A 24,515-nucleotide genomic window follows, 5' to 3' on the forward strand; every position below is an offset into this window, starting at 1 on the left:
AAAGTTGTCATCCTCCTTCATTGTAGAATCATGGATTTTTGATCATCTAATATATTCTTCTTTAAATAGTCCCAATTTTCAGTCTAATTTTTTTCTCCCAAACAATGTCACTCAATTTTCTTGAGCATTGGGAAATTAGCCCCTTTGAAGCACCAGGCATATATATTTTTGGTTGCGATTGTCCTCTGTTTGCCATGTTAAATCATCTTCTTTCATATGGCAACAGTGGAACAGTGAAAGAAACAGCGTGACCACAGTTGGATCTTAAGGTCTCTTATCCAGACGAGAGCACAAGGGGTAGCTATGTGAATGGCTGTGACGCCTCCAGCATGAATATAGATTGGGCAATCATCCATGATGTGTCCGACAGCTTGTACCACGCCACAGTTGCAGTTCAGCGATTTCCTCACTTTCTATCCATGGAGTTAGTATGCTCATCTTTCATGTTAGATGTGGATATGGTTTAGAGCTATCCGTATGCACTGTGGGAAGGAGAAGCCTGGCACTTCCACAGTTGGGTCATCAATTAGATTTTGTTTGGTATGTCGGTAGCCACCTAGACTTCAGACCATCTTCTGCAAATGTCCTTATCTTCCACAAAGAGGGCTGTGGCACAAGACCAGAAGGGTTTTCTTGATTTTAGCTGGTGGTGAGGGAGGTGCTCCAGATCATGGGGGACCGGTAGTGTGATATTTGCTATGATCTTCCTTAACTGTCACAGCCTCTCGGAGATTTGCTGGCACAACGTTAGCCAGTACCAATAGCCAAGGAACTGGTATTGATATGAGGGTGCCACTAATTATGCAAAGAGCTTTGTTAATTTCAGTATCCACTAAAATGGTGTGTGGACTTCTACTCCAAAACTGGTGCACACTGTTCCACTATGGAATGGACTATGGCTAGTGTCCATGTTCAGAGTGTGCAGGTGTCGCTTCCCCAAGATGTTCCTGAAATCTTCTGTATGATGTTGACCCTGGTCTTTGTTTTCCTTTTGGATGGTTCAAGGTGGAGATGGAAGCTGAGCATGCGGTCCAGCGTTATCACCGGTACCTTGAATTATGACCATGTATCAATGATGACCCACAGAAATTGATGTTTAATGTCTTCTTGGCCTGGGTATTATTCATATGAAAAGCTGAGACCCCTGCTTTTGAGGCATTTGGCTTTAACCAACATGCCCTGAAATAGGTTTTTACTGTTTGTAGGTCCTGTTCTAGAACCTTTTCTGAGGTTTCAAATGAGGAAGTCTGAGAAGCCAGCGCCATGTCATCCAAGTACATGAACTTGTGGGAGGATGTTGGTGGAATAATTGCTGATAGATAGTTGAAAAGTGCTAGAACTAAAACGGACCCTTGCAGGAGTCAGTTGTTCTGTCTTTGCAGGCTGCTGATAGCATCACCAAGATACACCGTGAATCTGAGATTGTTCAGCATTTCAATGATGAGCCTAATTCTAGGGCAACAGAACATGGCTATTGCAAGCTTCATTAGAAGTCCTTTCTGCCATACTGTATCGTATGTGGAATTAAGATTGATGAATATTGTTGCTGTTTTAAGTTGCCATTTGTAGCCAGCTTCTCTATAGCTGGTCAACACAATGACTTGGTTACTACAGTTTCTGCCTATTATGAAACCAGCTTGTTCTTTGGGGGACCAGTTCCTCCACTAATGGCTTCATTCTGCAAAGCAGAAGCTGCTCCAATAGCTTATAGCAGCCACTAAGAAGCACTATAGGTCAATAACTTTTTGCATTAGCTGCCTCTTTTCCTGGTTTGAGAACAGCTATAATTTTTGCTCCTTTCCATTCTTTTGCTATTCTCCCTGAGGAGTGGATGTTGGTAGAGAGAGCAGCTAGCCATTTTCTCATTATTTGGCCCAAATGCTTTAGGACCACAGGGAATACGCCATCAAGACCTGTTGCTTTTCCAGTCTTTATTTGAGTGAGGCCACTGTCCACCTCCTCCACTAAATTGGGCACAGAAAATTGGGAAAATGTTTGGCATCAATTGAGGGCATTATAGAGTTCTTTACTGACTTTATGGTGCTTTTGTCAATTGAGTTGGCAATTAGTTGCCACGCTATGGCATCTGGGCTCACCTGCGGAGATTTATAGATTGCAGGCGTCACTCCACCAAGGGCATGGAGGAGATACTAGACCTTTCAACTTGACTTTGTGAGGTCAAGGGCCTCCAAAGTGTCGCACTATCTTTGCATTCTTGACGAGTCCAAAGAATAGAACAAAGCTTTTGCTGTATCTGGTTGTCCATTTGCCGTATACTGCCAAAGGAGTTCTTCACTCTAGTGTCCAGCAGGGAGTGAAAGCCTTTCTGTATCCCCTGGGAATACTGACTTTGACAGCTGTTATAAGGCTAACCAAGTGATGATAATTAGCAGGGGTCAGAGGGATCCACATCACAGATTTCTCTATTATACTGCTTTCCGACAGTTCCACACTGAGGCTTCAGGATGGAGCAAAATAGTGGGATTTGGAGACTGACCTATATCACAATGGGTCTGTGTAGTCTGTTGGGACAGTCATCAAGACTGGAACCACAAAGTACATGTGTACTTATTTCCTTTGATTTCACATGTGTAGAGTCTCTGATGACAAAGTTACCATTATCATCCTGCGACAAAGAAAAGGTCAGGCATATAGCATAGGGGGGAGGGATGATAACCAGTTTCCACAGTATGCATCCGATGAAGTGAGCTGTAGCTCACGAAAGCTTATGCTCAGAAAAATTGGTTAGTCTCTAACGTGCCACAAGTACTCCTTTTCTTTTTGCAAATACAGACTAACACGGCTGTTACTCTGAAACCTGCTACAGGAGTAAGCACAACTAATGTAAAATTGGTGACAGAAATTCTTGAAAAAGGCCTCCTAGCCAGAAAATCCCCTTCTAAAAACAGCCCCTTCTAAGTCAAACCAGATGCCAACCCTTCACTGCATATAATGCAGTTAAACATTGAGGGTTTATCCAGCGCAAAATGCGACTACCTCACAAAGATCCTACAATCAGATGAAATTGACATCTTTGCGCTGCAGGAAACACACATCGAGCGAGAAAGCCACCAGAGAGATCAATGGATACATCCTTGTCTCAGCAGTCAACCCATGTCAAAGATGACTTGAAGAACACTACTCAGGTCCTCCCAAACATGTCCCTTAATTCCATCATCATCAAGGTCAGAGACTTGACTGTAGTGAATGTCTGTAAACTCCCATTAATGAACTGGCCTTCTACAGTGTGGCCACCTGCAAGCCACCCCGCCATCTATGTTGGCAACTTCAATAGCCACCACAGTTTGTAGGGTTATGACTCCAACGATTTCACAGAAGAAAAATTGTCATCATGGGCAGTAACAAAAGACTTTTGCCTGCTCTATCACACTAAGAAGCGTGGCACATTTAGGTAAGCATTCTGGTAAAAATGCCATATTAAATGTAATCAGCTTATGATCACTGTTCCCTGAGCAACCACCAGCTTCTAGTATAATGATTAATTCATTTTATCCATCATACAAAATCCAAAATAGAATTATCTCATGTAGGGTGCAATACCTTTTGTTAGAAAATCCATCACCCATATTTTTAGAAGCTAATTATGTTTTACCATTGGCTGCATTAAACCTCCATAATATGTTTCCCAAATGGAAGTCCTCACCCATAACATCACAAGTTTACTTTCTATACATTAAAGGTAGGTGTTGGAGTAATTGATCCTGTTCTCTGGTTTGAATTGGTGGTTGTAACATGCACCGCTAGTACCCCCCTGCTGGGCTTTATAGTTAGCGCTTTGCTTCACATGCATTCAAGATCTGCATTTCTGAGTTAGCAGTAATTCTAAAAGAAGGTAATGGATCTTTAATGTCAGATGCCACCCAATTCCACCCTCCCCTTTTTCCTATTCTATCCTTCCTGAACATGTTCTAACCAGTGATTTTAACATTCCAGTCATGCAAATCGTTCCACCAAGTTTCAGTAACGCCAACTATATTTAATTTCTTTTCATCAGTGAGACTTTTCAATTCTTCTTGCACGTTACCCAGACTGCAGGTATTGATATATTAAATGGAAAAAAACTTAGTTAATGCAGAGTTAAAGTTGTCTAGTGACAGACAGTTCATGCCCTTCCAAAAATCAAGTTTGGCAAAACCAGGAAATACAAAGTTAACGTAAATGCCCATGCAACCTTAGCTCTGCCCCTGCCTCCCCGGAGCTGGCAAGAGCCACTGGGAATCATCTGCGTATATTCCAGCTGCTTTCAGTGTTTTAGGTGCAGCTGTATTGAACGTTGGAGTCAGTAGATGGGGCAAGTTGGCATAGGTGTGTTTGTGATATGAGGAGACCTGGGGAGTAATTTGAGGAGTGTGTCAGAGCTATGACTGTGATATGAAGAAAACTGGGTCTGAGACTCTCCACGTGTGCAATCAAAGGAAATAGGTACATGTTTACCTTGAGGTTCCAGTCTGCAACATTTAATACAGAATTGTGTAAGTTGTGTCAGTAGCAGGGCATGGGGTCTTCTTGCCATGAGTACTGTCAGTAGAGAGGTGGCTTATAAGAGCTGTCTCTGGATTTAATGACTGGTAGGGAAAAGATGGCATCCTGGGTGCAAGTGTGAAGGGGTTGTAAAAAGTGTGATATTCTGTCAGAGGAGTAGGATCAGTGTTTGAGCATAGTGCAGGTACAAAGAAGTGCCTGTCCATTACACTGAAAGGCAGAGTGCAAGTATCTGCATTATAGATGGTTTGGGGCACCTTGCACAGAAGGCATTTACCTTAACTCGGTATTTCCTGGTTGTCAGAGGTTTGAGTTCTGCTGAACTTGACATTTTGGAAGGTCATGAGGGGTCACCAGGCAACCTTAACTCTGTGTTAACTTAGTTTTTTGCCAATTAATTTCCTATCTTTTCAAAACAGAATAAGAAATGTTTGTTGGTAGAGTTAGTGGCCACTTAGGCACTTTGTTTTCACCTAGGTTTGTAGCTGATATGCTACTGTGGCTAGGTAATCAAAATACCTAGCTTTTATATAGTTAGGCTTGGCAGGATTCTATTTTATAAAAAAAAATCAATAGAAGTCAGTAAACATCTATTTCAGTTGACACACACAAAAAAATGAAAAAAATGAAAAAAATCCACGGGAAACAGTTAGCGTGAGTGCAGCCTCTCCCCTGCACCTGCAGGGATTGGGTGTCATTGGCTCTCTCGCAGGACAAAGTTTTCTGTGGCCCTGCTGCCATGGTCTTGCTCCCTCACTAGCTGGGATTACGAAGGCCCCACGGGACAACACCCTTCCCCGCACCTTGCGCCTGCAAGAACCAGGTGTCACCAGTCCTGTGCCAGCACAGGAAGCCCTCTGCAGCCCTGCTGTCACAGGTGTGAGAATGGGGTCATGACAGCAGGCCCGCAGAGGACTACCTTCAGGGCTGCGGGGCCAGTGACACTTGATCCCTGCAGGGGTAAGGTGCAGGGAAGGCTGTGGTCCTGGCAGGGCAGAGCAGAGATCCTTGGGCCAGGACTGTAAGTAGGAGGATTAACCAATCAATATGAATTGTCTAAACCAAAAAAAAATTCCAAATCTTGATTTTAAAATGGTCAGTGATCCACCATCACCCTTAGTAAATTTTCCCACTGGTTAATTACCCTCACTGACAAAATTTATGCCTTATTTCCTGTCTGAATTTGCCTGACTTCAACTTCCAGCCATTGGATCATGGTGTACCTTTCTTTGCTAAACTGAAGAGCCCACCATTAAATATTTGTTCTCCATATACATACATTAGAAAACATGTGTTGTAGTGATAAGTTAAATAGAGTGAGCTCTTTGAGTCTATCACTACAATGCATGTTTTCTAATGTATGTGTATGTACATATAGACTGTAATCAAGTTACCCCTTAACCTTCTCTTTGTTAAGCTAAATAGAGCGAGCTCTTTCAGTCTATCACAATGCACATTTTCTAATCCTTTAACATTCTTGTTGCTCTTCTCTGAACTCTCCAATTTATCAACATAATTCTTGAATTGTGGGCACTAGAACTGGACACAGTATTCCAGCAGCGGTTGCACCAGTGCCAAATAAAGAGGTAAAATAACCTCTTCTCTTCTACTTGAGATTCCCCTATTTATGCATCCCAAGATTGCATCAGCTCTTTTGGCCTCAGCATTACACTAGGAACTAATGTTCAGTTGATTAACCAGCGTGACTCCCAAATCTTTTTCAGAGTTGCTGCTTCCCAAGATAGAATCCCCATCGTGTAAGTATAGCCTACATTTTTTGTTCCTAGATGTATTCATTTACTTCTAGCCATATTAAAAACACATTGTTTGCTTGTGCCCAGTTTACCAAGCAATCCAGATTGCTCTAAATCAGTGACCTGCACTCTTTATTATTTAACACTCCCCCAATTTTTGTGTTGTCTGCAAACTTTATCAGTGATGATTTTAGGGTCTTCTTCCACATCACTGACAAAAATGTTAAATAGCACAGAGCCAACAGTGATCCCTGTGGTATCTCACTAGAAACCCACCTGCTTCATGATGATTCCCCACTTACAATTACATTTTGAGTCCTATCGCTTAGGGAGTTTTTAATCCATTTAATATGTCATGTTAATTTTACATCGTTCTAATTTTTTTAATCAATATGTCATGAGGTACCAAGTCAAATGCTGTACAGAAGTCTATTACGACAACCCTATTACCTTTATCAACCAAGCTTGTAGTCTCATAAAAAAAAAAGATATCAAGTTAGTTTGACAGGATCTATTTTAAATAAACTCAAGTTGATTTTACATTAATTACATTACCTTCCTTTAAAAATTTATTAATTCGGAGAGGTGTTAAGTGACCCATCCACTTCAGTGAGATGTTCTCAGCTGAAAGAACACCCGATGGAGATAAATATAGCCTGAAACAATAGCTTTGATACATGTGAACTGCTCGATTCATGTCAGTGGGTGCACTCATCCCCCAAACCCAGTGCTGCAGAGGCTGTGATATGCATTAAGCATGCCCATTCTCAATTCCTTATCCCAGTGTCAGCAGTGTGTTCTTAGTGCATGCCCCCAAACTCCCCTCCCCTACTCTTCCATCCCAATCACTGTTGTGATAATTTGATCTACAAATTTACCCTAATTGTAAATTCTACTGTTAAAAGTGAGTGTATGTTCATAAGATATCACAATAACCTATAACAACAAATGTTGATGGGAACAGCTACAATAAAATCGGAGTAAATCCAAACAGAAAGGCCTACTGATATAACTCAAGGAAAACATTTAAATCATACTTGGTAAAAACAGAAGATATGGAACTGGAAATTAACCAAAATTGGTGTGTTGTATATTAGGCCTAATTGGTGGACAAATTAATGAGGGGATCGGCTATTTCACCCATCACTCCCTTTTTGGATCTTTAAAGAAAGAGCCTTCAGAGGGAAACCAAGAAGAATAAAAGCTATTGGAGCAAGCTTCACCATCATGACTGCCACCCCTACTGTCTCCTGGGACCAGACCTTTTTTGTCCTGATCCTGAGGGATGGCCTGACCAGACCAGAGTGGAAGCCAGATGACATCATCACTTCTACCACCCTCAGCTGCATCCCAAATACCACTGAAGATGAAACAGGATTGAACTGTAACAGAAGCAGCCATAACAGATCTAGCCAATCTCAACTAACTTCTTCTCTTTACCCGAAAAGGAAAGTTATTACCACTGAACACTGTTAAACAAGGGTTTTTTTCCTTTCAAACCTCTCTCCAACTAAAGGGAAAGGGAACAAGAAATGTAAAGTAAGGCTTTCATTTTAACAACATTTCAAATGCTTTAACCATTTTACCTTTTTACTACCTTTTAATAAAAGGTTTTTAATGGTATTTGCCATAATACTAAGCAGGCTAAGGTCTCTGTATACCAAACCCTGAACCTTGCTTAACACTGTTTAACGTTGGACAGCAACTGGGTTATGTTAACATCTTTGGGCACCTGTATTCCATCTAAATTAATGCAATATCACCCTCTCCTCCCAGCAAACATTTGCTTGTGTAATTTATTTTCTTTTCAATAAACAGTTTAAGTGCCTTCTGATGTATTCAGATGACGTTTTCCCACAATTAAAAAAAAAAAAAAAAAAACCTTTGACAGAGGGAGACCGGAACAAGATGCCTCCTTTTTTATTTCTGCTCTGGATTGGATTTGAATTCATAGTGCCACGGGTGGTACTCAGAGCCAATAACCATTACATAACATCAGAGTCACAAGATCCTATGATATAGAGGTAGTTTTCCAGATAACCTCTTTCTCGGCATATACTCAGTGTAATTCATCTTGCGCACTGCAAGAGAAGTCTTTAACTAATAATGTTTTAATTTGATTTTCCCCACAGGGCTAGTAGATGCATGTACTCCATTGGGGTAACTCTCAAGCATTTGAGATACTTGCGTGATGACCTCTTCCCCCTAGTTTGATCTCTATCTGTGAGCAAAAATTCACTCCAGAATATGTTAACGTTAAGAAAAGTCTTTTTCCCCACATGGGGCCGTATCTCAGGAACCAATAGCTCCAAATTTGGCTCACTGACCAAATCCCGCACCCACACAAGGGAGAAAATTTGAAAGCATCCCAGTAACTGTACAGATTTTGGCGCACTTATGACAGTCAAGCTATAAACCGAAAGCTGGTCTTCAACTTAACTATTGTAGAGCTGCCGCTCCACTGCAGTAAGAAAATTAAAAGTTTCTTCTCTTCCCATTCTGTGTCTCATTGGATCAGTTTGTTCATAACACACTGAGTTTTAATATTATCTGTAAGGTACACCACTGTCCATAATTAAAATCCACCTTCAAACATAAGGAATTGTTTTAGAAAGTCAACTTGATATACTCCTAATAGTGTGACCAAGTAAATTTCTCTTAGATTAAAAATGTCAGAAAAATTAATGGCTTTATTTGTGAATAGCAGATGAGAAATCTTAAAATGTTGAACCTTGCCTTGTATTGTCACACACACTAGTTACAACACCTGGAGGAAAAAAAGAGACAAAGACAGCTCTGCATGTAGAAATTAAATTCAGGATTATTGAGTTTTTTCTCCACTTGTCTCCTCCACATAAGCATACGGTCTAGAGTGATATGGGAAGGATACAGAAAAATTATGTAAAGGCAAAAAAAACCTCTTCAGATTTAGATTTAAATATTTTGGTTGAAAATAAAAAATAATCTCAACAATAATATTTCAAAAAGCTTCTTTGAGCTATTCATTACACACAAATCAACTTCCAAAGCTGTGCATTGTTCAAACAATCTGAATTATAACATAAATATACTTACAGCATGTGCTCCTTGTATTGTCCGTATGAGATTAATTCCTTTCCATACATATATATCTCCATTAAGTGCACCAGAATGTGTCACTTCATCTCTTGCACAGGCTAGACAGAGTATAGTTTGGAGATCACCAGTCTTGCCAAAAACACCACGCTTTGGTGTCAACGAATTGCCACACAAGCTCCAGAACTGATAGATAAAACATATGGTATAAAAATGGTGTTTATTTTGTCAAAGTCCTGTGAATTTTGCAAACAATGTAATGCAGGGATCGGCAACCTTTGGCATGCAGCCCGCCAGGGTAAGCCCCCTGGTGGGCCGGGCAGGTTTGTTTACCTGCCGCGTCCGCAGGTTTGGCCCATCACAGCTCCCACTGGCCGCGGTTCACCAATCCAGGCCAATGGGGGCTGAGGGAAGCGACGCAGGCCAAGGGATGTGCTGGCTGCCACGTTCCACAGACCCCTTTGACATAGAGCGGCAAACCGCGGACAGTGGGACCTGCAATCGGCCGAACCTGCCGACGTGGCAGGTAAACAAACCGGCCTGGCCTGCCAGTGGAATTACCCTAGCGGGCTGCGTGCCAAAGGTTGCCGATCCCTGATGTAGTGCATGCATATCTGAGAGTGAGTGAGAGAGAAATATACTAGAGCCAAGAGACTCAAAGTATTGTATTCTTTTCATTACTCTGGTTCTCCAGAGTGCCACCTGTAGCAATTGTTTTTCAGCTAACCAAAGTGTTTTACTTCCAATAAGCATACTACATTCATATATTTGTGACCTTTTGTGTGAAAGAGTTTCCTGGTATCAGTTTTAAAATAAAGTTCAAATGTCTTTACTGACCAAACTTTCAGTGTTAGGTTCAATATTATTGCTGTTTTTGTAATTATTTAAAAGAGTTGTTTCATAATGAAATTATCTGATTTTTTTCATTATGCAATACAGAAAATATCCTTTGTGCTTTAGTGACATCTTTTCAGACCAACAGTAGAAGTGTGATGTTCAGGAGCTAGAGCTATGATTTGCATGTTTCAGCACAAGCAGGTATATGCAAGATTCATGTTATTCAACATGGAAAATAGGAAGTGCAGTCATTACTTGAACATCTGAAGCCCTCTAAACTGCAAAATTACTCTTTTCTAGGAGGATGTTTCTTTGGCTATGTTAGTTAACATCACAATAGATCTCAACTCAAGTAGTAAGCCAATAAATAATGACGATTTCTTTTACTGAAAAGTGTGAATGAAAGAGAAAGCACACACTACATGTCAGTTAAGAGGAGATTACAGAAAGAAATTTTCAGTTTCTGTGCATTACCACAACTTGATATGTTTGGATTTGTTTGGGAGGGGTGTGAAAGGTGTTTATGTGAATAGGGACAAGTGCTGGGAGAGTTTTAATTTCAAGTTAGATATGTGAAGATTTTTAAATTCAGCCATCGAGCCAATTGGTCTATGCTACAGATTTTTTAAAAAAAAATATATATATTTTGTAGTAATGCAGACAGAGCTCTGGAAGGGAGCATTTAGATAAATTGAAATAATTTTTAAAAGGACACCTGGAGAACTATCAGTAGAAGTTAGTTGCCCTATGCTTTGGGGTTTTTTTCTGTCTTTAGGGAAAAAACAAGGAAACTGGAGTGCACACATTTTCATTAAAGTGATATTGTATGCAGATCTCTCAGTTCTGAGTTTCACAGGACTGTACCACTTTTTCCCTCAAAGTCCCTTATCCCAGTTGAAGCAGAACATTTCCTATATTTAGTTTGCCATGAGCCCCCCGTTTGAGAGGGTAGCCAAACTGAGTGGCATTGTGATCTGGCATATGGAGTTGCATCGCCACTCAGGTTTGGCCTGGCCATCCCTCTGCCTGTCTATGAAGGGGCAGAAAGGCCAAACCTGAACAGTGCAGTGTCCCTCTTTAGCCATTTGAAATATTAGGAAATATGTTATGATTAAAAATGTGAACACAAAACCCGTCAACCAGCATAACTGTTAAGGGAATATTAGCAATGTTAATACATACAAACTAAGTGTAATGTTGTTAACATTGTTATTTGAACCTTAACTTCCTCTATGGGATAAGTTCCTCAGCTGGACTACATCTTCCATTATACAACACCCACCTCCTTTCCCCTTCTCTTTTTGTGAATCCAGCCCTTTTAAAATGCCTGAAACAAAATATTTTGGGTCAAACTACATGTTTCTTTGACTGAAATAGATTTTAATTGATCTGCCAAAATGTTTCACAATTTTTGGATTTGGACCAAACCAACCTCCTGCTTTTTTTGGAATTACTAGCAAACTGAAAAATAAGTTATTTACCTAGCTCTAGTACTTATTGACCACTTCGTAACCAAAGGTCTTGGCAGGTACTAGGTCTGCAAATACAGTATCCTCAGAGCTGGAGTTCTAGGATATACTATTGGCTCACTCTCTTGCTCTATCCTTCTTTTTCCTGATATGGAATGCAGAGCAGTGGCCATACAGGCTGCCTCACCTTGTATTTTACTGAAAAATCCTGCTTTCTTTTTCTATGCACATAAATATGCAGTAGAGTGCTTAGGAACTGCTGTGCCAATTTTGTAACCCTGTGCTGAATGTCATGTAGCATTTTACTTCATTCACCGCAAACAGGTAACACAAACTGTCTCAAGAGATGATCCATCATTTTCCCTGTAGCTCTTTATACTAATTTAGACTCTTAATCATCATTTTTCTTGCTCACAACCTGTTAAAAATTCTGAATAAAGGCCATTAGTAGAAGGATTGTAGCAGTTACCTAAAAAAAGATTTTCATATTTCCAGTAGTTATTGAGAAATAACCATACACTGATTATGCAAATCCCTGCACTTGAACTCTGATTGGTTAATTATAGCAGTACAGAGATTCACATACTGTATTACCTGAGAAATAACAGTACAGTCATTGTACAGATCAGGCACCCACAAACAATATGAGAGCAGAGAATAGCATATATGAGGAAAGTAATTCCAAAGAATCTTGTCATTTCAATTGATTTAGGCAATTCCATTTATAATATAACAATTTGCATTCTCCAGTCAAATACCTAGTCAATATGAAGTCTATCCAGAGATGTAGATCATTATATAATGATTCCTAGCATGAGAAATAATTGTTGATGTTAAAAAGGAACATCATTTTTAAAAAGTCTGACCTCTTGCCTAATCAGGATGCTATTCAAAGTCTTGGGTTAGGATTTTTTATTTAAATAATGAATGACCAAATAGCTGCAGCCTAGTTGTTAAAGATGCTTAGAATATGATTTAATTAAAACGGATTTTGTTAATTATAAGTTGCTAAAGGAAACTATTTTTTTTAAAATAAACAAATAGGTTACTTCAGCAATCTGAGCCATTTTAAATTATACAATTGTTTTTGGCAAAAGACAGGAGGCCTAATTTGCCAGTGTTGCGCTATGTATTGAAGTGGCAGAAAGTTAAGTAGTAATCAAGCTAATGGAAGTTTTTAAACTACATGATAAACAGTATGTTAAATCAAAGTTGTATGCAATCTAGCTGACACACTGAACATTTTTGCCAACAAAGCAAAAATAGTTTAATCCCCACATTCACTCTTTACAAGCAACATAATTTTCCCATCTGTCAATGATAAAAAATATGTTTTTTAAAAAAAGTACTCCCAGAGATCTTTGTAAACAAATAGCTATAAGGAATTTCAATGGCCACTCCTCACTTTTCAGTCTAAATTAGGGATCAAATTGGGGCATATACAGGGATACCCATTTCCTCCAGTCACCCCCCAGCCACCAATTTGTGCTCCAGAATCCCAGCTTTTCTATTTAAAGTTGCTCCCTCAATAAATTTTGAGAAAGAAGGGTCCCTGAAGAGGAGGCAGGGTAGAAGCTTGACAGTGACCATAACTGAATGGAATAATCTCTGGTGACTATAAGACCCACTAGTTCAAAACAATGCCAGTGAATGCTTGGAAGGAGGATGGACAGACAGACAGTTGCTAAAGATGGGTGAGAAGGGTAGTAACCTAGGATCAAGATCAATATGGGCTTTTAAGATGACCACCTCACTTGCTGCTTATTGGTGGACATAGAAGGTATTTGAACAGGAGAAGGATGAGCCCCATTGTGTGAGAAGGGTTTATTCACCTTGTGCAGTAACTGTGGTTCTTTGAGATGTGTCCCCCTATGAGTGCTCCACTGTAGATGTATCCGCATCCTTGCGCCTCAGATTGGAGATTTCAGCTAGCAGTGTCCATTCGGCCTGCACATGTGCTCTCCCTGTCTCATGCCTTGCCTCAAGGCTATCCAGTGCTGCACAAGTTAACCACCCTAAGTGTCTTCTCTATTGCACAGCCTCTTATTAAGAGCTCACAAACAGAAGGGAAGGCTGTGAAGCACCCATAGGGGCACAGATCTCAAAGAGCCACAGCAACTGTGTAAGATGAGTAACCGCTTCTTCTTTGAGTAGTGTCCCTATGGGTGTTCCACTGTAGGTGACTGTACAGCAGGACCCCGATGGAGCTTTGGAGTCAAGTCTAATATTGATGCCAATATAGTGTAGCCAAACATGGCATCTGATGCCGAGTCATGAGTCACTGCACAATGTTCTGCAAAAGTTGCAGCTCTGCATATATTTTTGATGGGAACGTTTTTGACAGAAGTGGAAACAGATCTCGTAGAATGAATATGAACTCCAGATGGAGGTTGAAGATTGTGAGTACAATAGCAATAGTAATGAAGTTCGATATCCCTCTAGAGAGTCTTTGTTTCAAAACTGAGGATCCTTTAGACCCCTCTGCAATGGAAAGGAATAGTTTAGGAGATTTTCAGAAAATTTTTGTTATATCCAAATAGAATGCCAATGCTCTCCTGATGTCAAGTATATGCAATATTGCTTCTCTCTTGTCATGGTGTGGCTTTGGGAAGAAGGTTGGGAGGTGAATAAGTTGGTTTATGGAGAAAGCAGAGGATATTTTCATGAGGAACTTGGAGTGTGGTCTCAGTGCAACCTGATCTCTTAAAACACCACTACCACCATGGCTGGTTGTGCCATTAGAGTGCCTATTTCCCCATTTCTTGAAGCCAAGGTGATGGCTACTAGGAATGCTGTTTTCACAGATAGCTGTGTAACTGAGAATATGGCCAGGGGTTCAAAAGGAGACTTTGTAAGACAGTTAAGGTCCAGGTTAAAAATTTCATGTTGGTGTCAGGCATCTGACTTGTGGAAAGAGGTTACTCAGACCCTTAAGGAAGCTTTTTGTTGTAGGATGAATGATTACAAAGTAGCTGTCTATCTTATGAGGAAAGGTGGTTGTGGCTGCAAGATATACCTTTACTGAGTTTTGAGATAATCCTCACCTTTTTAGATCTAGGATGTCATCTAGTACCAGTGGGAGGGAAGGGACGTTGGCGTAAAATGTTTTGAGTCACAACAGATTTGGAATCTTTTCCTCTTCTGGATTATACTTGTGACAAATTGATGTTTTTCTGCTATGTAATAGCACCTCTTTAACATCCTATGAACAGGATATCTCTATGCTTTCGAACCATCAAGAAGCCATGCCTTGAGTCGGAAAACTTGTAAGTTGGGGTGGTGGATCTGTCTGGCATTCTGGAAGTGGAGGTGGGGAAGGAGCTGGAGTTTGACTGGAAGGTGTATCGTTAATTGAGGAACCATGCCGATCTTGGCCACATGTGGACTATAAGAATAACCTTTGCTCTTTCTTTTCTTATCTTGGGCAGGATTTTCAATGAGAGGAATTGGAGAGAAGGCGTAAAGGAGACCCATATTCCAGTGAAAGAGGAAGGTGTCTCTGAGCAAATGATGCCACAGTCCAGCTCTGGAGCAGTACTGGAAACATTTATTGGTTTTGGAGGTCGCAAATGTGTCTATTTTTGGGACTCCTCAATGCAGAAATATGTTCTGGAGAACAATGAAGTCCATTTCCCATATGTGTTCCTGCAAAAATGTCCTGCTGAGGACGTCCGCTGTGGTATTCTGTATACCCAGAAGTTAGGCAGATGATATGTTGATGCTGTGCTGAATGCACCAATTCCATTGCTTCATTGCCTCTGCACAAAATTGCTCTGGCAATTTATGTAGAACATACATGCTATGTTGTCTGTCATAACCTTTATGTTTGCCTTTGATCAATGATAGGAAATGTGAACAGGCGATAATGACCACTCTGAGCTCCAACATATTGACATGCAGTGTTGATTCCAAGAGGGACCATTTGCTTGAACCTTGAGGTCGTCTAGATGAGGTCCCCGGCCCAGTAAAGATGCGTCTGTTATCAGTACCAATGTTGGAGGTGGCTGAGTGAAGGGCACCCCGCACAGACATGCTGTGGTCTTTCCACCATTTGAGAGAGTCTTTGATTATCAACAATATTAACAGTGGTTTGTTCAGTATGTCTGTCTGGTGCGTATATCATTTTGAGCCATGCCTGAAGGCAACTCAGGTGAAGCCTTGTATGAGTTATTACAAGGTGCCTACTGCCATGTGCCCCAGTAGTTGAAGACAATTCCTGGCCGAGGTGTGGGGGCTGATTTGGACGGTGTGGATTAAGACTGTTACAGTGTTGAACCTTTGACAGGTTTCAGAGTAGCACCCGTGTCAGTCTGTATCCGCAAAAAGAACAGGAGTACTTGTGGCACCTTATAGACTAACAAATTTATTTGAGCATAAGCTTTCGTGGGCTACAGCCCACTTCATCGGATGCATAGAATGGAACATATAGTAAGATATATATATATATACACATACATACAGATAAGTTGGAAGTTACCATACAAACTGTGAGAGGCTAATTAGTTAAGATGAGCTATTATCAGCAGGAGGAAAAAACTTTTGTAGTGATGATCAAGATGGCCCATTTAGACAGTTGACAAGAAGGTGTGAGGATTCTTAACATGGAGAAACAGATTCAATATGTGTAATGACCCAGCCACTTCCAGTCTCTATTCAAGCCCAAGTTAATGGTATCTAGTTTGCATATTAATTCAAGCTCAACAGTTTCTCATTGGAGTCTGTTTTTGAAGCTTTTCTGTTGCAAAATTGCCACCCTTAAATCTTTTACTGAGTGGCCAGAGAGGTTGAAGTGTTCTCCTACCGGGTTTTGAATGTTATGATTCCTGATGTCAGATTTGTGTCCATTTATTCTTTTGTGTAGAGACTGTCCAGTTTGGCCAATGTACGTGGCAGAGCGGCACTGCTAGCACATGATGGCATCTATCACATTGGTGGATGTACAGGTGAACTAGCCCCTGATGGCATGGCTAATGTGATTAGGTCCTATGATGGTGTCACTTGAATAAATATGTGAACAGAGTTGGCATCGGGCTTTGTTGCAAGGATAGGTTCCTGGGTTAGTGTTTTTGTTGTGTGGTGTGTGGTTGCTGGAGACTATTTGCTTCAGGTTGGGGGGCTGTCTGTAAGCGAGGACTGGTCTGTCTCCCAAGATCTGTGAGAGTGAGGGATCATTTTTCAGGATAGGTTGTAGATCTTTGATGATGTGCTGGAGAGGTTTTAGTTGGGGGCTGAAGGTGACAGCTAGTGGCGTTCTGTTATTTTCTTTGTTGGGCCTGTCCTGTAGACCAGACAGTCTCTATGCAAAAGAATAAATGGACACAAATCTGATATCAGGAATCATAACATTCAAAAAATCGGTAGGAGAACACTTCACCTCTCTGGCCACTCAGTAAAAAGATTTAAGGGTGGCAATTTTGCAACAGAAAAGCTTCAAAAACAGACTCCAACGAGAAGCTGCTGAGCTTGAATTAATATGCAAACTAGATACCATTAACTTGGGTTTGAATAGAGACTGGGAGTGGCTGGGTCATTACACATATTGAATCTATTTCCTTAAATTAAGTATCCTCACACCTTCTTGTCAACTGTCTAAATGGGCCGTCTTGATTATCACTACAAAAGTTTTTTTCTCCTGCTGATAATAGCTCATCTTAACTAATTAGTTTCTCACAGTTTGTATGGTAACTTCCAACTTCTCTGTATATATCTATATTTATATATCTTCTTACTGTATGTTCCATTCTATGCATCCGATGAAGTGGGCTGTAGCCCACAAAAGCTTATGCTCTAACAAATTTGTTAGTCTCTAAGGTGCCACAAGTACTCCTGTTCTTTTTAGTGTTGAATCTGTGTAGTGGGAGGAAGGCTTTGGCCTTTACTGCATCTAGATATGCTCCTATGAATTCTAGATGTTGCACTGGAGTTAGAGTCAATTTTTGAGTGTTCAGTTGTAGTCCCAAGTCCATAAATAATCTACAGCAGTGTTTCTCAACCTGTGGCCCAATCAGCACACAGCTCTGTCCCATGTGACATCCTCAGGGCCAAAGTGAGGAGGTTTGAGCTCAAATCTAACCACCTAACCTTGTTAAAAAAAAAACCAACACAACTAATTGGTTATAGAAAATGGAGCCAAGCTACCATTCTGGTAAATATGGTTGCTCAGTAGAGAATACTGCCATCCCCTCATGCTACATGAAGATTCCCAGTAAAAGCCAGTCTCTGGAAGACAGGACCCCCAAAAGTTTGATTCTGACAGCAAGAAAACACTTCAAAGCTCTCACAGATCATGAGGGAGATGAACAGCTATGAAATTGAAATCTTGAGCATCAGTCAGAGCAGACTGACAGGTGTGGATAAGAAGCACTCCAAGCAAGAGAAGAAACATCTCATCTATGCAGGTCTTAAGTGACAATGCACGCTTTGCAGGAGTAGCAGTCAATATAGCAGATTCTATAGAAAAAATCACTTTTCAACTGGGAACCTATCAACCAACACATCATATGTGCAAGGCTCCAAATCAGATTCCTAAACATGTCAATAATATGATGCTATGCTCTGACACAGGAACATAGTGATGAGGATAAAGATAAGTACTATAATTGACTCCAAATGTGATTGACAGAATACCAAAACATGATCTACTCATTCTGATGGCTAAAGTACGATGTGATAACCAAGGAATGGAAAGATCAGTGGGGAAGTGTGTGTTGGGAATCATTAAACCCAAATGGTGAGAGATTAATTTAATTGTGCATGGTGTCCAACCCAGTTCTTGCAAGCACCCTGTTGCCTCATAACAACATACATAGAGAAACACAGAATTCACCAGTTGGCAAAACAAAAAACCAAAATAAAAAAAACAAATCAATCACATCTGCATTAGCTCAAGATACAGGTCATCTATCCAAAGTCCAAGGGCATATCGAGCAGCAGATGCCAACAGCTTTGCCAAACTGAATTTAAATCTGAGAAAGCTCAACTTTAAAAGAAAAACAGCAAGAAAATCCGCAGTACAGAACTGAAAAAAACAAAAAAAGTACTGTCAAAAACTCCAACTTCAACTAAGTAACAGATATGAGGCACTGCCAGAGGCAGAGGAAGACAAGGCAACAACTGGACCTAAAGAAAGTGGGCAGTGCTCAGTGACAATGTGATTCAACCAACAGCAGTTGTAGTTGGATATCAACATAAACAAAGCAAGAATTAGATAAGCCAAGAGATACAGCATCTTACTGATCGAAGTAAAACACTGAAAGGAAAACTCCTGAATGCTAAGATCAATGAAATATTGGAAAAAGCAAAAAAGGGAGTACAAGAAAACAGACAAAGCAGTGAAAAGCAATGCAAGGAAAAAGAAACAGCATTATGTTTAAGACTTAGCAGCTGAAGCTGCTGTTATGATAGGAAACCTCAGAGTCGTTTAACTTGTAACTACAACCCTGTGTGGAAACTTCAAAACAGGAAATGGAACAATAAAAAATAAAGAAGGAAAATGCTTACAACTGAGGTAGAACAGAACAACAGATGGGCACAGCATTTTAAATAAATCCTCAATAGACCAAGCCTCAGCACCAGAATTCAATGAAACATTCAAACCTGACCAACTTGATATCAACATTGGTCCCATAGAGATGTCAGAAGTATAGGCTACAGTCTAGAAGCTCAAAAACAATAGATAGGTTTCAGAGGAACAGCCGTGTTAGTCTGTATTCGCAAAAAGAAAAGGAGTACTTGTGGCACCTTAGAGACTAACCAATTTATTTGAGCATGAGCTTTCGTGAGCTACAGCTCACTTCATCAGATGTTTACCGTGGAAACTGCAGCAGACTTTATATACACACAGAAATCATGAAACAATACCTCCTCCCACCCCACTGTCCTGCTGGTAATAGCTTATCTAAAGTGATCAACAGGTGGGCCATTTCCAGCACAAATCCAGGTTTTCTCACCCTCCACACAAATTCACTCTCCTGTGCCCAGCAGGAGAGTGAATTTGTGTGGGGGGGTGGAGGGTGAGAAAACCTGGATTTGTGCTGGAAATGGCCCACCTGTTGATCACTTTAGATAAGCTATTACCAGCAGGACAGTGGGGTGGGAGGAGGTATTGTTTCATGATTTCTGTGTGTATATAAAGTCTGCTGCAGTTTCCACGGTAAACATCTGATGAAGTGAGCTGTAGCTCACGAAAGCTCATGCTCAAATAAATTGGTTAGTCTCTAAGGTGCCACAAGTACTCCTTTTCTAAAAACAATAGAGCAGAGGGAGATGATCAAATCACAGCAGAAATGCACTTTACACTACAACCCTAACCAAACTGGCAGAGCTGTTTAATGAGGTCTGGGGAAAGAGCGACCACTCCTAACCAGCGGAAACATGGAATAATTCTCAGAATACTCAAAAATGGTGATTTTACTGACTAACGACTGGATAGGAGTCAATACTCTCTGTAGCAGGAAAAGTCTTCTATAGTGTGATACTATACAGGATGAAAGAGGCAGTGGATGCAAAGCTTAGTGAAGAAGCATCTGGATTCAAGCCGAAGAGATCCTGTGTAGATCAAATATTCACACTAAGGACTATCAGAAAAATGCATACAATGGCAGGCTCCCCTTATTATCAATTTAGTCTAATTTCAAAAGGCATTTAACAGACTGCATAGGCATACATTGTGGAATATTCTTCAGTTTTACGAAATTCCAGATAAAGTTGTCATCATCAAGACTAAATATATTGATGCAAACAACTCTGTAAAGGTAAACAACCAGACAACACAACGGTTCAACGTGGACACTAGCATTATTGTTTGGGATTGCCATAGATTGGATAATTAAGAAGCACATTAGCAACACAAACACTGACATAGTATGGGTAAATGGCAAATGCCTGCTCACAAGGCCTAGATTTTGCTGATAATATCACTCTGTTGAGCGACACCTCCAAAATGCTACAAAGAAAGACAGACACATTGGCAAAAATATCAGGCAAAGCAGGACTCACAAACAAATGTCCTTGAAACACTAGCGTCAAGCAACAGCAACATATCGGAAGGCAAAAACAAAGACAGTTGAACAGTTCATTTACCTGAGCAGCACCATATTAGCTAACAGAGATTTTGTGAAATAAGTGATATCAAGGATAGGAAACGCATCCACAGCATTCACTAAAAACTCAACAACCTATGGAAATCAAAGATACACAGTACCAAAACAAAACTGAACTTTCAACTAAAATGTAATCTCAGTGCTAACATACAGCTGAAAGAGCTGGAGATCTTAAAATGTTAGATAGAAAACTAGATGCTTATGAAAATAAATGCCTACGAAAGATTCTGGGCACTGGATAGTGAGACTTTATCAATGACGAAGAGATCTGAGAAATTATCAACCAGCAGCTTATCTCCACTAGAATTAGAAGGAAATGTTGGACATATATGGGGCATGCCAACGTACAGACTCCCAAAGCTCTCAGGTGGAAACCAACTGGTGCGAGGAAACAAGGGCACCCCAGAGAAGAACCACCACCCTTAGCAGAGAGGACAGAACAGTCCATCTCAACACCCTAGAGCAGATGGAAGCAGCAGATAATGACAGAGATGGATGGAAGAGACTAGTTTCTGCCCTGTGTGCCATCAGCAAAAGTAGGATGTAGTAAAAAATCATCATCACTACCACCACCACTACTTACTTAGGATCTGAAAACAGTATATTTTATAATACTTTATTTTTAATTAACTTCACTGTATCTTGTGGAAGAACTCTCATGTCCTTTTAAAAAAAGAAACTGCACTAGCAGTTGTCTAATTACAAACAATGTTATTTTTCCAATTTTCATGTTCAATTTATATTAAGCAGCAACTGAATCTAATATAGTCTATTAATAGAAAAGTTATCAGAATATCTCATGAGCAATAATATTTTTGCTTGTGATTTATTAGTAAGATTCTGAATACAAGCCTCCTATCTAAATTAAATATAAAAGTATAGAATCATAGAATATCAGGGTTGGAAGGGACCTCAGGAGGTCATCTAGTCCAACCCGCTGCTGAAAGCAGGATCAATCCCCAATTTCTGCCCCAGATCCCTAAATGGCTCCCTCAAGGACTGAACTCACAACCCTGGGTTTAGCAGACCAATGCTCAAACCATTGAGCTATCCCTTCCCTCCCTTTAGATTCCATAATTACTTGTTTTACCAAACAAAGTGATAGTAAATATAACAACATATTTATATAAGAAAAATGTAAATTTAGTACAGTACCTTAATATGTTTTACACCACAGCTGACTAGTTTGTTTGGTTGGTACAAATCCCAAGAAATATCAAATATCTGCAAATAAATCAGAATGCTAGTAAAAATGGCATTTTTAATACATGTATAATTTTAGATATAAATGAAAATAACACAAATTCACATCAATATGACAAACAGCACAAAATCTACTGACCTACAGCTGGCAGAAAGCTATTTCAGAGCTTTTCAAAGAAGTTTATTGGGACTATTTTTTATGCCTCCCCTCAGAAGTTAAATTGCATTGTACATTATATAAATATCTTTCATTATCTGTATTTGTCTGGCATACCCAAAGTAATATACTGTACAGTTACAGAAGATGCTGTGTGTCTATTTATAAGTTGTAGAAAAAAATCCTATCTTGCATTTGAGAAATAATATGTGATTATGTAAAAAGGGGCACACAGAAGTCTAATGCTGTTATTTTCTGATATTTGAGGACTGTGAAGTTGTGCAGGTTAATGTTCTTTTTTGCCTTTTCTCATTTTTATGTATTATCTTTAGATTTATATGTCTAAACTAGAAGCTTGATAAGGAGATAAAGTTCAATATCTATTTGCCAGAATGCTCTGAAGGAGTTATTGGTGATATTCTCACAGGCCTGGAAGATTTTAAATGCCAGCAAGACAATAAAAATGAAAATAGTCACCAAATGTATATTATTGTTAAATGGAGTTGGTTTAAGTTCTTGTAACATGTCTTAACAGTGTTCTTTTTGAGTGTTCTTTCATTTGTATAAAAGCTATGAATAAGCCTGCTTCAAAATGGTCTCCAAAATACTGTGTGTATTTCCCAACTATTAAGCCACATACACCTAACGAATTCCAGAGTTAAAAAGATTTGGCACACTTTGGTTTTCCCATACCAGAAGTAGGGTCTAGAGTTGCCTCAAATATGACACCTTCAATATATGCTTCTAGGTCTCCACAGACTATGCATAAATATGTGGTGAACTACATATCACATAAAGCATAGATATTTATGACGCATATATTTTCCCTCAAATAAAGTTAACACGATCATCTTCTATAATCTAAAACAGCTGTTATTCAGAAAACAAAAATTCCCAATATGTACACACAGAGGTTTCAATGTATCAAAATTCCACCAATACTCTTATTAAGTAGTTATGCTTACCCTGTCTGTATGACCAGGAGCCATAGATAACATTTTTCCTTTTCTCCAGTCCCACACGCATATTGTATTTTTTGAATCCAGACCCACTGAGACCAAACGCTGATAATTTCCAAGAAGTTTAAAAAAAGAAAAAAGGAAAATATCAATATTTGAATCACGTTCCCATTTAATTTTGAGAGACTTCTTACCATAACTGGATTTTTAAAAGAAATCTAATTGTATATATATTTCAGAGGAAAAAATAGAGCAACAGGGCCCAGTGCTAGTCTTCATGTAAGCAAAAAACTTCCATGGAGATTGTGTCAGTAGAAGAACAATACACTTTTATAAACCTGAGGTTAACTAGTACCTTAACAGATATTAATAGATATTTCCAAATTAATATTTTGAATATTGTTCTTGAAATGTCCTCAATATACAAATGTGAATAAAACATAAAACTTTACTCTGTACCTAAGACTCAATTCTGTAAAAATGCAGGTGCTAAACATTAAGTATGTGAGCAGTCCCACTGAAGTTAGTTTAAATTTAAAGTACGTACACCCTGATCCTGTAAACACTTACGTAAGTATTAATATTAAAATTTCAAGGAAGGGTAAAGAATTAACACTTCATCTTTATCTTTACATCTTCAAAACCTGTTAAACAAAATATTTCTTTAAAAATAATGAAGTTAAAGCTGAGAGTGTTTTTAAAATTCAGTTCAGCCAATACCCTAAAATATTTTTAATATTCTATACCTATTAAACTTTATTTAATTTTCTGAAATTCTTAAGAGATCAAGAGAGAAGACATTTCAGGAGTAAGGAGGCTGCATGAAAGAAAGAGAGAGAAAAGTGGACTGTATGCATTTGCACATTCAGCTTCCCAGATGATGCTTAACAAAAGATGCAATTCAATTCTGCACTTTCAACCTTCACTGGCACCCATAGCTATGCAAGAATGGTGGTTAATTTATATTTTGAAGGCTAATCTATATCATTCTCCTTAAGCTATGTTATGAAATAATTTGTGCTGCCTTCTTCTGCCTCCAAAGCAGCAACTGATTTTGTCTTGCATGATTGCTTTAGCATCAGGGCCTAACACCAGCACTGCGGCAATTCAGTAAGCATATCCAAGGAGTCCCCAGACAAAAGATGAACTGCAAATCTGGAAGTGCCAAAAAGTTATTCCTGAGATGAAAAAAATAAAGTAAATAAATAAATAAAAATCTCTCTGTGCTCCCAGCCCTCTCTTAGCCTAATATGTGGACATATACAGCATTTTTCTGGGCTTAACTCACTTCATTTTAGCTTTGCAGTTCAACTTTATTATTTATTTCTTAAACATTGAGAGCACATTTGTTACTGTGTAAGATCTGACCACAATCATCTTACACAATCTTAAAGACAGACTAAGATCAGACAAATACAAAGTGGGTGGTAGGGTGTTTTGGGTTTGTTTGTTTTTAC

General features: G+C 39.5%; 1 protein-coding gene across 1 annotated transcript in view; it reads right to left on the bottom strand.

Moving 5' to 3' along the window:
* Window positions 1-24,515, bottom strand: part of EML5 (EMAP like 5) — a 301,798-nt gene that overhangs the window by 215,613 nt on the left and 61,670 nt on the right. Inside the window, exons 3-5 of the mRNA XM_073349376.2 lie at window positions 23,065-23,163; window positions 21,895-21,963; window positions 9,333-9,518 (exon numbers count right to left, since the gene is read on the bottom strand). Of these exons, the coding sequence (XP_073205477.1) occupies window positions 9,333-9,518; window positions 21,895-21,963; window positions 23,065-23,163 (354 nt within the window). The remainder of the gene's footprint in view (window positions 1-9,332; window positions 9,519-21,894; window positions 21,964-23,064; window positions 23,164-24,515) is intronic.

This window comes from Lepidochelys kempii, chromosome 6 (genome assembly GCF_965140285.1).
Source record: "Lepidochelys kempii isolate rLepKem1 chromosome 6, rLepKem1.hap1, whole genome shotgun sequence".
Taxonomy (NCBI): Eukaryota; Metazoa; Chordata; order Testudines; family Cheloniidae; genus Lepidochelys; species Lepidochelys kempii.